This window comes from Strongylocentrotus purpuratus, unplaced genomic scaffold (assembly GCF_000002235.5).
Source record: "Strongylocentrotus purpuratus isolate Spur 01 unplaced genomic scaffold, Spur_5.0 spur5_scaffold_11, whole genome shotgun sequence".
In the NCBI taxonomy this organism is placed as follows: Eukaryota; Metazoa; Echinodermata; class Echinoidea; order Camarodonta; family Strongylocentrotidae; genus Strongylocentrotus; species Strongylocentrotus purpuratus.
The window spans coordinates 17641048-17655020 of record NW_022145596.1 but is presented as its reverse complement, the minus strand read 5'-3'; the positions used below and the strand labels follow the sequence as shown (position 1 = coordinate 17655020).

Sequence of the window (13973 nt, the reverse complement as noted above, 5' to 3'; positions counted from 1 at the left end):
AATTTTTTTATCTTTCACCTTTTTCGAATAATTGTAGTCGGAATGCGATTTGCATATATAACATGTTGCTAGGTATGACAAACAGGCTCGTCCTACCTAACAACGTAATTATGCGTAACAGCAGTGAGTGAAATAATTTGTAACGAGGCACTTAAAACAGATTTGTGCATTTAATGTGAATTACGAAAATGGCCTATTAGCTGTTTGGAGAAACGTTTAACTGCTCTTGCCTTGAGAATTAAAAGGGGGGTCAAGTTGTGATTCTCTGTGGAAACTGTTAGGCGGAAATTTCTCCCGGCATCTCGTACGGCTACGCTTGCAAAGTATTTGTTTTTAAAATGAACAAATAAACAAAAAAGTACATGTCATGTACAATATTTTGAAAAATACATTGCCTCACAAAGTAGACCCAAAATAAAAAATGCCTTAATCAACATTAATGATATTGATCATGTTGATAACTAGGAAAAGGAATATTCTACCCATTAAAACCATGAGCCCATATGCACCATGGCAGGCATTGAAATTCCCTCCCCGCCCAAAGATATCTACATAACTTTACGAGCGAGCGAAGCGAGCGACCAATAACGGACACATTGGTTAGTTATACCTCATCATAATTATCTAGCTTACATACAAAAATATTATATTCCGGACATATTTTGGCAATGTGAATGAAATTACATTTTGCTACATAAAAGAAATCAATGTAACCAAACATGCCACATTAATGATGGTGCCATTCCATATTGTCAAAATCTGCAAATCGATGTGAAATAGTTTATGAATCTTACTAATACACATATTATTTACCCCGAAACAAATGCCTTACGTTTTACATACATAAGAAATTTTTCTTAACTTCTGCGTGGGAGAAAGTTTTAGTTGGGCCAGCATGCACAATTAGGAGATCACTAACTGTGAAAGTAACATGTACTAACTTGTCTGCGCCCAGCAAGAGCTTGCTTTCGGTTGCAACCCTAATGCTTAATCCTGGATAAATCATGGAGCTGATCCAGGATCTTATCTTAAGTCTCTTAATCTCTGGATTAAAGTGAGACTCTATTAGGGAAAAAGGGAGAACGAATCTTTAAAAAAAAAAACAGTATAATTTACAATCAGAATTCATGCTTGGTACTCATCAGGGTTCCGTTTCACATAATTAATATCGGGCGCGAAATCCAAACCCATCAAAATTAGTCTCGATCCAGTGATATCCAATCCAATCCTCTAAATCCAAGCTCAAGAAAATGGCGGAAATAACATTTTTTATTTGTTGAATATTAATCTGCATTACTATAATCTTAAATAGTAATAAGAGGCTTCTGTGAAGCTTTTCCAAAGTTAGTAGATTTTCTGAGTATTTTATTGAGGCTACGATCTCATTAACATGTACGCTTTATTTTGATCATGTTTATTATATTCTCTCGTGATGTTTAAAAACACAAACCTGTATTTAAAAGTATTCTTAAAAATTGTACCGTTAGCCTTCCATCAGTTTATGTTGTTGTTGCAAGAACTTGAACTGATAGAGATATAGTGAGTGTGTCTGTCTATGTCCGTGTGTGTGGGTGTGCGTGCGTGTGTGTTTGTCTGATCGATTATACACGCCTTTTCTTTCGCAATATGCTATCGAATGACTTGACTAAACTTTATCTTTATTACCAAAGGAAATAAAATACTGCAAATAGTACTTACTTGATATAAGCGCGCCACTCAGTTGAAGCAAGACTTGTCACAATAAATCAATCATTTATTCAGGCAATAAAATAGGATTTAAGTGTACAATAGTACATGTATATATAGCAAACGATATTTCATTTGTAAGGCAAGTAGATGTTGGTTTATTTTTTGATAAATTAATATTTTACGATCGCTTTGGCATATATATATATATATATATATATATATATATATATATACCATATAATTATGTGAATTTCATTATTGATAATAGTCGGTAAATCTATAATTGACAGGTTCATCGTAGTTTTAAGGACAAGTTTTACATGATGAATAACCACCAGACGTACCTGGTATTAGGAGAGTAATAACAGTTACCTGAAGAGCATAAATAAATTTACTGGTCTGGATTTCAATAAATTGATATTAAAGATGTTTATGCGTGGGTATATAGTCGTCCGTGAAGTAGGCAACTTGGCAATCACTACATAATTATAATAACACTGAGCCAACGGGCATTACGCTCCCTCGCGTACGATCGCGTACGTCCGTATACGCCTCTATATACCCACGCATGATCAACTTTAGCACATTAAATGACGTCTTGTACAACGTCGTCACTTCTGATAGTTCACATTTAAAGGCTAGTATTAAACACTTATATGAAGGCTTGTGTAAATACTTCATTATCATCCACGGTAAATGATGGACATGGATTCGTTCCATTTGGCAGCTTTAGCAAACCACACTATCGAGTGGTCACACTTCTCTGTCCCTTCGAGGCTTCTCGATTCGCATCGTCAAAGGTCACAATCGCAAATTAACTCACACGAACCGTGGATGCACGAACTGACCGCGCCGTTCTTTAAAAAACGTTGGCAACATTTGTTCATGCCCTGCGTGCATGTACACCATTAATTCAAGCTCATAGGGTTATTAGATATTCACGATCGTGTGTAAGTTCGCGGAGTGACTTTGGACGGTGAGATTAAAGAGTCGCACGTAAACGGAAAAGCGTGACCACTCAAAAGTGAGGTTTGCTCAAGGTGTTAAGAGTGAATGACATTTAGCATACAATATACTAACATATTTGTCGAGAAAAATGGCGGCCGATATAAGCTGAAAGGTCACATTCACCCGCGATTCCATAGGAAACATTATTACCATGCGATTCTCTTCATAAAGCAACCTGATTGAGCAATACATAACAGGTTCGTGGTCAATTTTCTTTAAAATATCAGGAAAAGAATGACGTAAACTACGTGAATCTGAATATCCAATGCAACAACAGCAGAGTTATTATAACTGTATTATTTGATGAAATAGTAGACAATTCGAAGAACAGTTTCCTGTTGTACGCTGCCCGAAATATCCCCGTTTTATACCAATATCATTTTGGTGTAGTACCATTTTATTTGAAGAGAATGAAATGCCCATCTACTATTTTTACAGCAGTAACTGTTATAGCCGCCCCTCCAATGACCCAGTGAGAGCCTAGCACCAATCCATTATAAACCCATGATCGGAGAGAAAGCTACGTATATCATTTATGCGGAATTGTACATCACATTCATAATTATGTAATAAAGATGTAATTTTTGAAATTGGCATTCTGTCTACACGTGGCATTTATGTATGGTGGCCCTGAAGGGACATCGCGAATAGACTAAATCGTGAAAAATATGCGATAAAATTCACGATATCGTCAATTTTATCGCATATTTTTCACGAAGAAATTCACGAAATTGACGATATCGTGAACTTTATCGTGAACTTTTCACGATGAAATTGACGATATCGTGAATTTTATCGTGAAAAGTTCACGATATCGTCAATTTTATCGTGTACTCTATCGTGTACTCTATCGTGTACTCTCCTGACGGGCGCTTCGTAAACAAAACCAGCCCTAGCTGGGGGAGACAGAGAGAAGGAAAAAAGGGAAAGGGAAAGAGAAGATAAAAGGAAAGAAAGAATAATAAAAAGAAAAGAGGGAAACGGGGGGAAGGGCGAAGGGCTCTTGCCTCCTCCCCCCCCCCCCCGCCAAAAATAAATAAGAGAGAGAAGGGAAAGGGAAAGAAAATATAAAAGGAAAGAAAGAAGAGGAATAAGAAGGAAAGAGGGAAACGGGGGAAGGGCGAAGGGCTCTTGCCTCCTCCCTCCCCACCCCCGCCAAAAAAATAAATAAGAGATAGAGAGAGAGAAGGGAAAGGGAAAGGGAAAGAGAAGATAAAAGGAAAGAAAGAAGAGGAAGAAGAAGAAGAAAAGAGGGAAACGGGGGCGAAGGGCTCTTGCACCCCCCCCCCCCCCCGCCCAAAAAATAAATAAGAGAGAGAGAGAGAGAGAAGGGAAAGGGAAAGAGAATAAAAAAGAAAAGGAAGAAGAATAAGAAGAAAAGAGGGGCTCTTGCCTCCTCCCCCCCTCCCGCGCCAACAAATAAATAGGAGAGAGAGAGAGAGAGAGAAGGGAAAGGGAAAGGGAAAGAAAATATAAAAGGAAAGAAAGAAGAAGAAGACGGAAAGAGGGAAACGGGGGAAGGGCGAAAGGCTCTTACCTCCCCCTCCCCCCTCCCGCCATAAAGGGAAAGAGAAGGGAGAGGGAAAGAAAATATAAAAGGAAAGAAAGAAGAGGAAAAAGAATAAGAAAAGAGGGAAACAGGGGCGAAGGGCTCTTGCCTCCTTTCTTTTCTTTCTTTTCCTTTCTTTCCTATTCTCCCTCTTTTTCGTTTTTCTCTTTCTTTCTTCTCTTTCCCTTTCCTTCTCTCTCTCTCTCTTATTTATTTTTTGGCGGGGGCGGGGGGACGAGGCAAAAGCCCTTTGCCCCCGTTTCCCTCTTTTCTTCTTCTTCCTCTTCTTTCTTTCCTTTTATCTTCTCTTTCCCTTTCCCTTTCCCTTCTCTCTCTCTCTCTGATTTATTTTTTGGTGGGGGGAGGGGGGGGGCAAGAGTCCTTCGCCCTTCCCCCGTTTTCCTCTTTTCTTCTTCTTCCTCTTCTTTCTTTCCTTTTATCTTCTCTTTCCCTTTCCCTTTCCTTCTCTCTCTCTCTCTTATTTATTTTTTGGCGGGGGCGGGGGGACGAGGCAAAAGCCCTTTGCCCCCGTTTCCCTCTTTTCTTCTTCTTCCTCTTCTTTCTTTCCTTTTATCTTCTCTTTCCCTTTCCCTTCTCTCTCTCTCTCTGATTTATTTTTTGGTGGGGGGAGGGGGAGGAGGCAAGAGCCCTTCGCCCCCCCCCCCCGTTTCCCTCTTTTCTTCTTATTATTCTTTCTTTCATTTTATCTTCTCTTTCCCTTTCCCTTTTTTCCTTCTCTCTGTCTCCCCCAGCTAGGGCTGGTTTTGTTTACGAAGCGCCCGTCAGGAGAGTACACGATAGAGTACACGATAAAATTGACGATATCGTGAACTTTATATCGTGAACTTTTCACGATAAAATTCACGATATCGTCAATTTCATCGTGAAAAGTTCACGATAAAGTTCACGATATCGTCAATTTCGTGAATTTCTTCGTGAAAAATATGCGATAAAATTGACGATATCGTGAATTTTATCGCATATTTTTCACGATTTAGTCTATTCGCGATGTCCCTTCAGGGCCACCATATTTATGGTTCATTTAATGATTATGTTCTTTGCTCAATACCATACCTCGGTAGATCAACACTGTTCTATAGACTAGAGCAACACAGTTCTGATTTCTAAATAGAATCAGGCACTGTCACCTTATCAGTAGTTTGTCGCAACTTAATTTAGGCAAGTTAGTGCAATAATGTTCTTCATATTTATTCGACCTTCTGTTGATAAATAAGGTTACGGCTGGTGACCATAGCTGGCGCTGAATCTTTGGCAGCGGCAGAACTGACCGTTTCCGAAACAGCGTGGCAACTCCTGTTTGTTAAGATACTCGTGATCATAGCTGGCGATGATCGGTAATAGCGACAGCACTAACCACTCCTGTTCAATATGTGGGTGATCATAGTTATGGCGATGCACATTGTTACTTTGACCATTCCTCTCCAAAATGCTGGCAGACATAGCATGCGATGATTCTTTGCCAGTGGAATAAATTGGCCGTTCCTTCTGGAATACAGGAAACCAAAGCTGAAGATGCTTTCTTGAAAGCGACAGAACCTGACCATTCCAACTCAAATGCTAAAGATCGTCGCTTGCGATTCCTCGTTGACAGATTTTGACCACTTGTGTTTGATACTGCTGACCATGAGTTGTGATTCATTGTTGAGAGCGGCAGAAATTTGCCATGTCTGTTAGGTGACCATGGCTAATGATGATCGGTGAAAAAGACTTGACAATTTTTGTTTAAATTACTGGGGGTTATAATAGAAATAATTCCTTGAAAGCGACAGACAGCACTTAGGCACACCTGTTTAAGTATATTATGTTGACCTCAGCTGGCATTCATTTGTTGACCGAGACCCAACTTGACCTCTCCTGTTCAAATACAGGTATGAAACGAAAGCTTGCGATGATTTGTAACGACAACACTTGACCATTCCTGATCAAGTAATGGCAACCAAAGTTAGCGATGATGCGTTGACAGAAAAAACAATGCAATGCGTTCCTGTTCAGATACGGATGACCATTTCTGATGATGTACTTTGACGGCGACAGAACTCGACCATTCCTGTTCAAATATCATTGATGACAGTAGGTGCGTCTTTGTTGACAGGAAAAGAACTTGACTATCCCTGTCCAAATACTGGTAACCAAAGCTAGCGATGATACATCAGAAGCAAGAGAACTTAGCCACCTCTGTTCAGATACTGATAATCAAAGCTGGCGAGTCTTTGTTAGCGGCAGATCTTGACCATGCCCACTGAAGTACTGGTAACCAAGCAAAAAAACGACCGATTTTGTCCGATCACTGGTGATCTTATAGCTGGTGATTCTTTGTTGGCGGCAACAGAACTTGGCCGACAACGCTCAAACACCTCGGGCCGTAGCTGGCAGTGATTCGTTATAACGAAAAAAACGATTGCAAAGTTCAGATACTGGTAACCTTCGCTGGCGATGCATCTTTGACGATGCCAGAAGGATCGCAGAATCGAACGCTGGAAGGTTTGGGACGCAGAGAAGAATTTCGGCGCATTTCAGTGAAGGAAGTGAAGTCTCTGCTTCGGTCTTTAAAAAAAATACATCACCAAGAGGGAGGGAGAGAGAGAGAGAGAGAAAGAAAGAAAAAAGATAAGATTTGATCAATTACATACATTTCTCGAATTGGTCCCAGAATTTCATCAAGGATAATTTTTCTTTTGAGTAATGACCAGGGATCCAAACTATCACAGGGATTGGAGGAATGCTTTTGATTCTTAAACAATTATAATGTACGTTTATTCACAAAACCATACAGATAGGGCCTCTATAAATATATATATATAGATGGAGATTTCACAGAGAGACAGAGAAAGGGTACGATGAACACATGTATTTTCTGCCAACAAACTACCTCTCTTCATGCATGCTGGACTGATACTCCATTCAGAAGGCACTTCTTGGTGTCCCACCCCTAACAGATGGTAATGTATTAGTTCCCACGAAATGACCTGCAGGATGTGGATGAGAGGAGTAAATGCCTCCGAAGAATGAAATATTGTATATTAATTCAATTTTTGTGCTAGAATGTGATTACATTTCCCTCAATGTCGGAAATTAAAGTACAAGTTACGTGCCATTATCTCAAGATTCATTTACATTTTCAGTCATTGTCTGTTTGTATATTTTATTTCAGCTGAGTCACTGTGCCAGTTTGGATTTGTATATATATTTTGATGTGAATGAAGGAACAAGTGGGAAAGTTGACCGGCGCTTCATGACCTTAATGATCGATCCGTTTTTTGTAATAGTTTTTGCCTTTCCTCCTCAAAACCTGCTCAGAGGGTAAAATTCCCAGTTAACAAGTGTTATACGCGAATGCCTGTCTTTATCTCTTTATTAGCTGCCCAGTATTGAATCGTCATTCAGTTCAAAATGAAACATTTATTTTGTTCCCTTTTCCATACTGAACAAGACACTCAAATAATACGATGTGAGAGATAGAGTTGCATTTAACAAGTTTAATAGGTGCATGTCCCTGTCTCTTCCCATCGCCCATATATCCAATCTGATTTCAGTTCAAAATGAAAAAAAATATTTCGTTCCTTTTTTCATACAGAATGAAAAACTTAAATAATATAATGTAAGGGTTATACTTCAACAATTTAACAAGTTTAAGTTGTGCCTAGGTGCATGTCCCTATCACTTCCCAGCTTCCCATTGGCGAATCCTAACTGAACTAAAAACGAAACATTTAAGGCTTTCAAGCGCGTAGTACTACCAGGAGGAAGGCGTAAATCCAATTCAGCATAAGCTTGTGCCGCACTTACGTTCATGGCGCCTGTGTGAAACAATACACTTTTAATAAAATAAGGGAAGATGACAATAGACGAAGAAATGGGAAGAGAAAGGAAAATGGATGTAGATTTAAGAAATGATTTTCGGCAATGATGACGATTTGATTTGATTTGATTTGATTTGATTTATTTACGATGATAACGTACCTCTTCCATTTGATTGTTCAAGCGAGATGTCTATGTAGCCCTCTGACCTCTTCACCGTACAACGTTTGACCTGGCGCATGAACCAATTGGCGAAGGAGGTGGTACTGAGTGTGTAGAGAATAGGGTTCAGGGCACTGTTGATAGGCAAGACAAAGACCACGATCCAACCGTAGAGGGTTTCTAAAAGAAAATAATTAAACAAAGTAACATAATATTATTATTATTGTCATGAAAATTATCGTAATTATTTGTCGATTATTATTTGTTAATTATCATCATTATTATAACTACTAATATAGTACTATTATTATTGTCCTTATTATTATAAATATTAGCATTATTATCGTTATTATTATTATTATTATTATTAGTAGTAGTAGTAGTAGTAGTAGCCTAGTAGTAGTAGTAGTAGTAGTAGTAGTAGTAGTGATAGTAGTATTAGTGGTAGTAGTAGTAGTAGTAGAAGTAGTAGTAGTAGTAGTAGTAGTAGTAGTAGTAGTTTCATCATCATTATCAGTATTATATTCCGTTATCGCACCCCAATACCAAAAGGGTGACGTGGTTGCTACAATCTCATTATTACACATTATCAAAGAAATTAATGTTAGCTCATATTGAGTACAATCTTGCATAATCATTGCATTGAACAGTAGAAGTATGTAGGTAACGTAGGTGATACATTTACAATGGAATTTATCATAATAATGGATTAAAAATAAGAAGACGAAAGCACTGGTGATAAATATTACATAGATTCGGAATCGAGTTGTAAGTCATGGTACCGTGTATCGTATGTTGAAAGACAGAAGGACGTTAAATCATATTCATTAAGAGAAGGTTGAGTTATGGTAAAGGGAAACAATAATTTGGGAGCTTTCTTATTCTCTTCATGTCGGTTTGGGAAAATATTATTGTAGAAATGTGCCTTAAAAGGGATTGCTTTTCAAAATGTCCCCCTATTCGAAACATGACGAAATATGTCATGTGATTTTCGGCAAGATTCGGTCAATGTCTTTTGGTGTGATCGTTCCAAACCCTCAGAATATATATACATTTCTATGTACTAAACAAGCCTTTCCCAATTGCTAGAAATTTCATTTCACAATTAATCACAAGAGCAGAACTCTATATATTTAAATCTCTAAGGTGCAATTATATGACGACACTTCTTTATATAACGATCACTCATATAGTTGAGCCAATTGTTAGTTAGTTTTTTTGATACAGTGGTTTAAAACATCATGCATGCCACACGGATTTTAATTTTGTCCCCCTTTTTCGGCTTGCTTACTAAAAACTGCGTAACATTTTTGAGTGTTGTTTATGACAATTATAAAAGAGTGAGTTTGTGAGTATCATCGTAAATCATGTCTCAATGATTGAACAGAGATATAATATTCTAAATGTTCTTACTACATCTCTCTCTTGACAACAGGAGCAAAATATAATATGAGATAAGAGAGCGAGAGAGACAAGAAATCAAATGAAAGGGGGGGGGGGACAATCAAAAGGAAGAGGAAAGAGAGAGAGAGAGAGAGAGAGAGAGAGAGAGAGAGCCGTAAAAAGGACTAGAAGAGAGAGAGAAAAGAAACATAGATAATCATAGCACCATGATAAATCGACCTAATTCTGAAAGAATTAAATGGAATCGAGTCTACCGAGAACCAATTATATTGTTCCCCAGACAGATGATTTGATTCATGACGGAAACAAGATCTAATCAAATTAAAAATAAATTGGAATCGTGCAGAATATGGCGTAAATATCATATCGACTGATTCCCAATTCTCTGGCGAGGTACTGTTATAGCTTAACGACAGAAAGTGTAGAATAACATATCGCCTCCGGCAAATTGAATAATTTTTTTTGAAAATAAAGTCTGCAGCCTTTATGTGCGGTGAATTTCATCATAAGACACTATTTCACAATTAACGCGGTTTCAAACCTGAAATGATGTAGTTATAGCTCTTATAGCTTAAGGACAGAAAGTGTAGAAAACATATCGCCTTCGGCAAATTAGACATGAATTTATGAAAATAAAATCTGCAGCCTTAATGGGTGGTGTATGTCATTATTAGACACTATTTCACAATGAACGAGGTTTCACACCTGAAATGATGTAGTTATAGAGAGACATTATCTTGAGGATTGCGATGGGCAACCAGCATAAAGAATCGGTGAGAATGATGAAAAAAAAACGCTTGGCGTACGCCATGTCATCCTTCACGCCGCACTGAGCCGCTGCTCTTCTTGTTTTCCTTATGCTAAGAAACATGGCTGCAAAGAGAAAAGAAATGGAACATTTTAGTATCCACTATTATACAGTGCGTCCCAGAAAAAATTAAACCGAGAATTTACGAAGTTTTATCATAAGTTAGTCACATTTATAATTACTAAATGACACATATTTGGAAAGCTTAGATCCTCCTTTTTTCATTTCATGTAACTCATATGATGCATATTTCACGCATGAGTGATTAAAATGAATTTGAAGTGAGGAAACCAAAAAGTCATTTGGCGGACGGTATCTGAATTTCAAAGAGAAAATCACATTTCTAGAAGTTCTGTCCTTTCATATGACACCTAAATCAGGAAAAATGAGCAAGGAATGACAAAGTTCTGTTTGTTTAAAGTAATGCTTGCATTTCCATAATTATATCAAACGAATTCGTTTTCACTGGGTGCCTGCCATAACATCATGCAAAATTGACAACAGACTTAACTCCGTTTCGTTGACAATCAGCCATGCATGAAGTCTTTCGTCTACGACTGATTGTCAACGAAATGGAGGTAAGTCTTTTGTCAACTCTGTTTTTTGCTACGGCAGGCACCCAGTGAAAACGAATTCAGTCAATTTAGTCTATGAACCAACTTCATCGAATACAATTAGGATGACAGTATATCATAAAGTAGGAACAACTGGAAAACACTATCCTAGAAAACGGGGTTGTTTCAAGAACTTAGAATATGGCTCTACAGGGAGGAGATTTTTTTTTTTTTTTTTTTTTTTTTTTTTTGGGGGGGGGGGTACTTTAATCCTATTTACTCATTATAATATTTAGCATTTTGTATGGCGCCGTCAATCTAGAACTTATATTTCGAGGCCAAAAAGAAAGACAGGATGTAAAACATGAGTTTCATTATTTAAGAGCAGTTAATTATGGTTTACCTGTATACGACACAACTATAACGAAAAAGGTAGTTGTGTTGACTCCCAGGAAGAGAAACGCCGAGTATTCCCATCCCTGCATTCTCGGATCGTGGAGATGAAGCGGGAAACAGACACCATTGCTCCCATAGAAGTTCCCGAAGTATGCTACGGGAATCATTGGAAAGACAGCGAGAAGAGTCCCGATGAACCAGATGACGGCTAAGATGAGAATTGCACGCTTGGCTTTAATTCTCTGAAAGCTGTATGGATATACTATGATGAAGTAGCGTTCTAGAGATATGAACATGAGAGTCAGGACGGACACCTCACTGGAAATGATAGCCAGCAGACCTGAAACCTTGCAGGTAATACCGTTGGTCCATTCCAGCGCGTATTGGTTGTAGTTGTCTCGGTATTTTACATCTTGCGTTCCAATGATGAGCAAATACAGACCCATCAAAAAATCAGCAGCTGTTAGAGAGAAGAGATTGATTTGGTAATGATGATATTAGAGGCATCTGCAGACCATTTTGAATTTAAGGGAAAGGGTGTTGGTCGAAAATTTAAGAAGGCATTACAAATGACGGATATCAATTTGTGTAATATTTTGACGAACACCTATAATGATTAAAAATGTGCATGTAGACAAAATAATTTCTAATGTTAAAGGGAGGGGGTAACCCCACACCCCTCTAGCGACGCCATGTATGATATTGCGTTCAATATTGAAACAATAATGGTCGGAAGACATTTGTAAGCATACGTGTAGAATAAAAGTTCATAAAACATGTTTCGGACATAAGTGAATCAAATCGTTTACGTTTCTATTTACAACTAATCATAACAAAGGTAGCATTATAAGATTTTTGTCGTCGAATTAGTTGGTAACCTCTTGCATTATTAGCAACTTACTGCATAAATTTATGACGACGACCGTATGGACTTTATTTTCTGCCTTCATGAAAGCACGGCTGACCAGTACACCTAGATTACCCACGCTGGTGATGATACCTATAGTCCATACAAAAACTCGTAGAATCACGTTTTTCAAGAGATTCTCGAACGACGAGATTCCATCAGATCGCGGTGTACAGGTACGAACATGAGGAGCGTAGCGACAGTACTCGAACTTTGCGAAAGCCCTACGAATGTAAAGATTAAAATCTAAACGGTAACCTAATATCAGTCGATTGGTAATTCTGTTTCAGGATAAAAATCATGATAGACATTGTTTATCATACTTTACATATTACAGTCTCTATGTAGACTCTGAATTCGACCTATGCTAATAGACCATTCTCGTAATGTAATCAAATTTAATGCATACATTTTTGTTAACCCATTGCTTACTGGAACTTGGTGGTCCCTGTGTTAAGTCTATGGGAATAAGATAATTCAGTATTCAACGGGTTAAGTGCCATGTTACAAGGTATTTTAGTCACCTGTTACAAATAATTGTATTTCGATCGCGTACATTAATTTTTCCAGGAAAAAAAACATGGCTTGTTTTATTTAACGACATGTATATAATTTGCATTCTGACTATTGTAATGTATTTATTCGTAACAGGTGAATGAAATAATTCGTATCGGGCTCTTAAAGGGATAGTTGAGTTCTGTTTTCAGACCGCAAATGCCTTCAAAGTGCATGGTTGTTGCTTTTATTCTTATCTATGACATTTCTAGTGCCCTTTTAGAACCTAAAATTGCTATGAAGGTAATTATAGACCCCAAAATGTGTGAAATTTAGCCAATACGATCATACCAATTCAGCTCCACTTAAAATAAAACAAGGTGACCGTTAATTAATTATTTAATCAAAAATTACAATAGATAAGCCGGCTAATTGTGAGTAATATAAGCTAAAAGAAAATTCCAAGAAAAAAGCCAATATCGGCATTGGCTGAAATACGACGTAAAAGGCGTTATTTTTTTTTTTAACGGTTTTTTCAAATTTTTCAAAGTATCTAATATTTGTGGTGGTACACAAGTATTAGAAATCATTATATTTCAGCCGTCTCTGAACCGATTTTGATCAAACAAAGATGATTTTGTCATTTAAATATTATGTTCTTTCAAATTTGACACTCAGTTTTTCATTATCTCACAAAAAATTATTTTGTGTAGCGTCCTCTGCAACAGAACTCAACTATCCCTTTATGTATACACTTGTTTACATTACGAAAATGGCCTATTCAGCTCACCGTACTGCCTCGTTATCATTGTAGCCAATATTGAGTATAAGTTCCATTATTGTAGGAAAACACGAATGGAGCACAGTCACCACGAATTAAAATTCATCTACCGTGGCGAAATGATGATCCCATACATATTTTGGTATTCTGCTGCTGTGCTGCAATTGATAAGTAACGATTTGAACTAATCCATGCTGGAAAATGTAATTAATAGGAGCTTCTGTTGCCTTTGTTGGAATAAAGAAAGCGAAATGAGGCTCTCATCATGAAAAGTCTTCAACGGATTCTAGATATCCATATACATTAATGTGGAGATATAGTCGCATTACATTTATTTAAATCAAATTAAAACTAGTTAATTTTTAAGCCTATCTGCTTTCGTTTGGCCAGGAGGGATTAGAC

At 37.6% G+C, this 13973-nt stretch overlaps 1 protein-coding gene across 1 annotated transcript in view; it reads right to left on the bottom strand.

Annotated features, from left to right (window-relative positions):
- Positions 1-5283: 5283 nt before the first annotated feature.
- LOC588610 (relaxin receptor 2-like) overlaps positions 5284-13973 on the bottom strand; it is a 66201-nt gene continuing 57511 nt past the window's right edge. Inside the window, exons 15-19 of the mRNA XM_030981308.1 lie at positions 12290-12519; positions 11396-11848; positions 10336-10503; positions 8227-8406; positions 5284-6811 (exon numbers count right to left, since the gene is read on the bottom strand). Of these exons, the coding sequence (XP_030837168.1) occupies positions 6675-6811; positions 8227-8406; positions 10336-10503; positions 11396-11848; positions 12290-12519 (1168 nt within the window). The 3' untranslated portion in view covers positions 5284-6674. The remainder of the gene's footprint in view (positions 6812-8226; positions 8407-10335; positions 10504-11395; positions 11849-12289; positions 12520-13973) is intronic.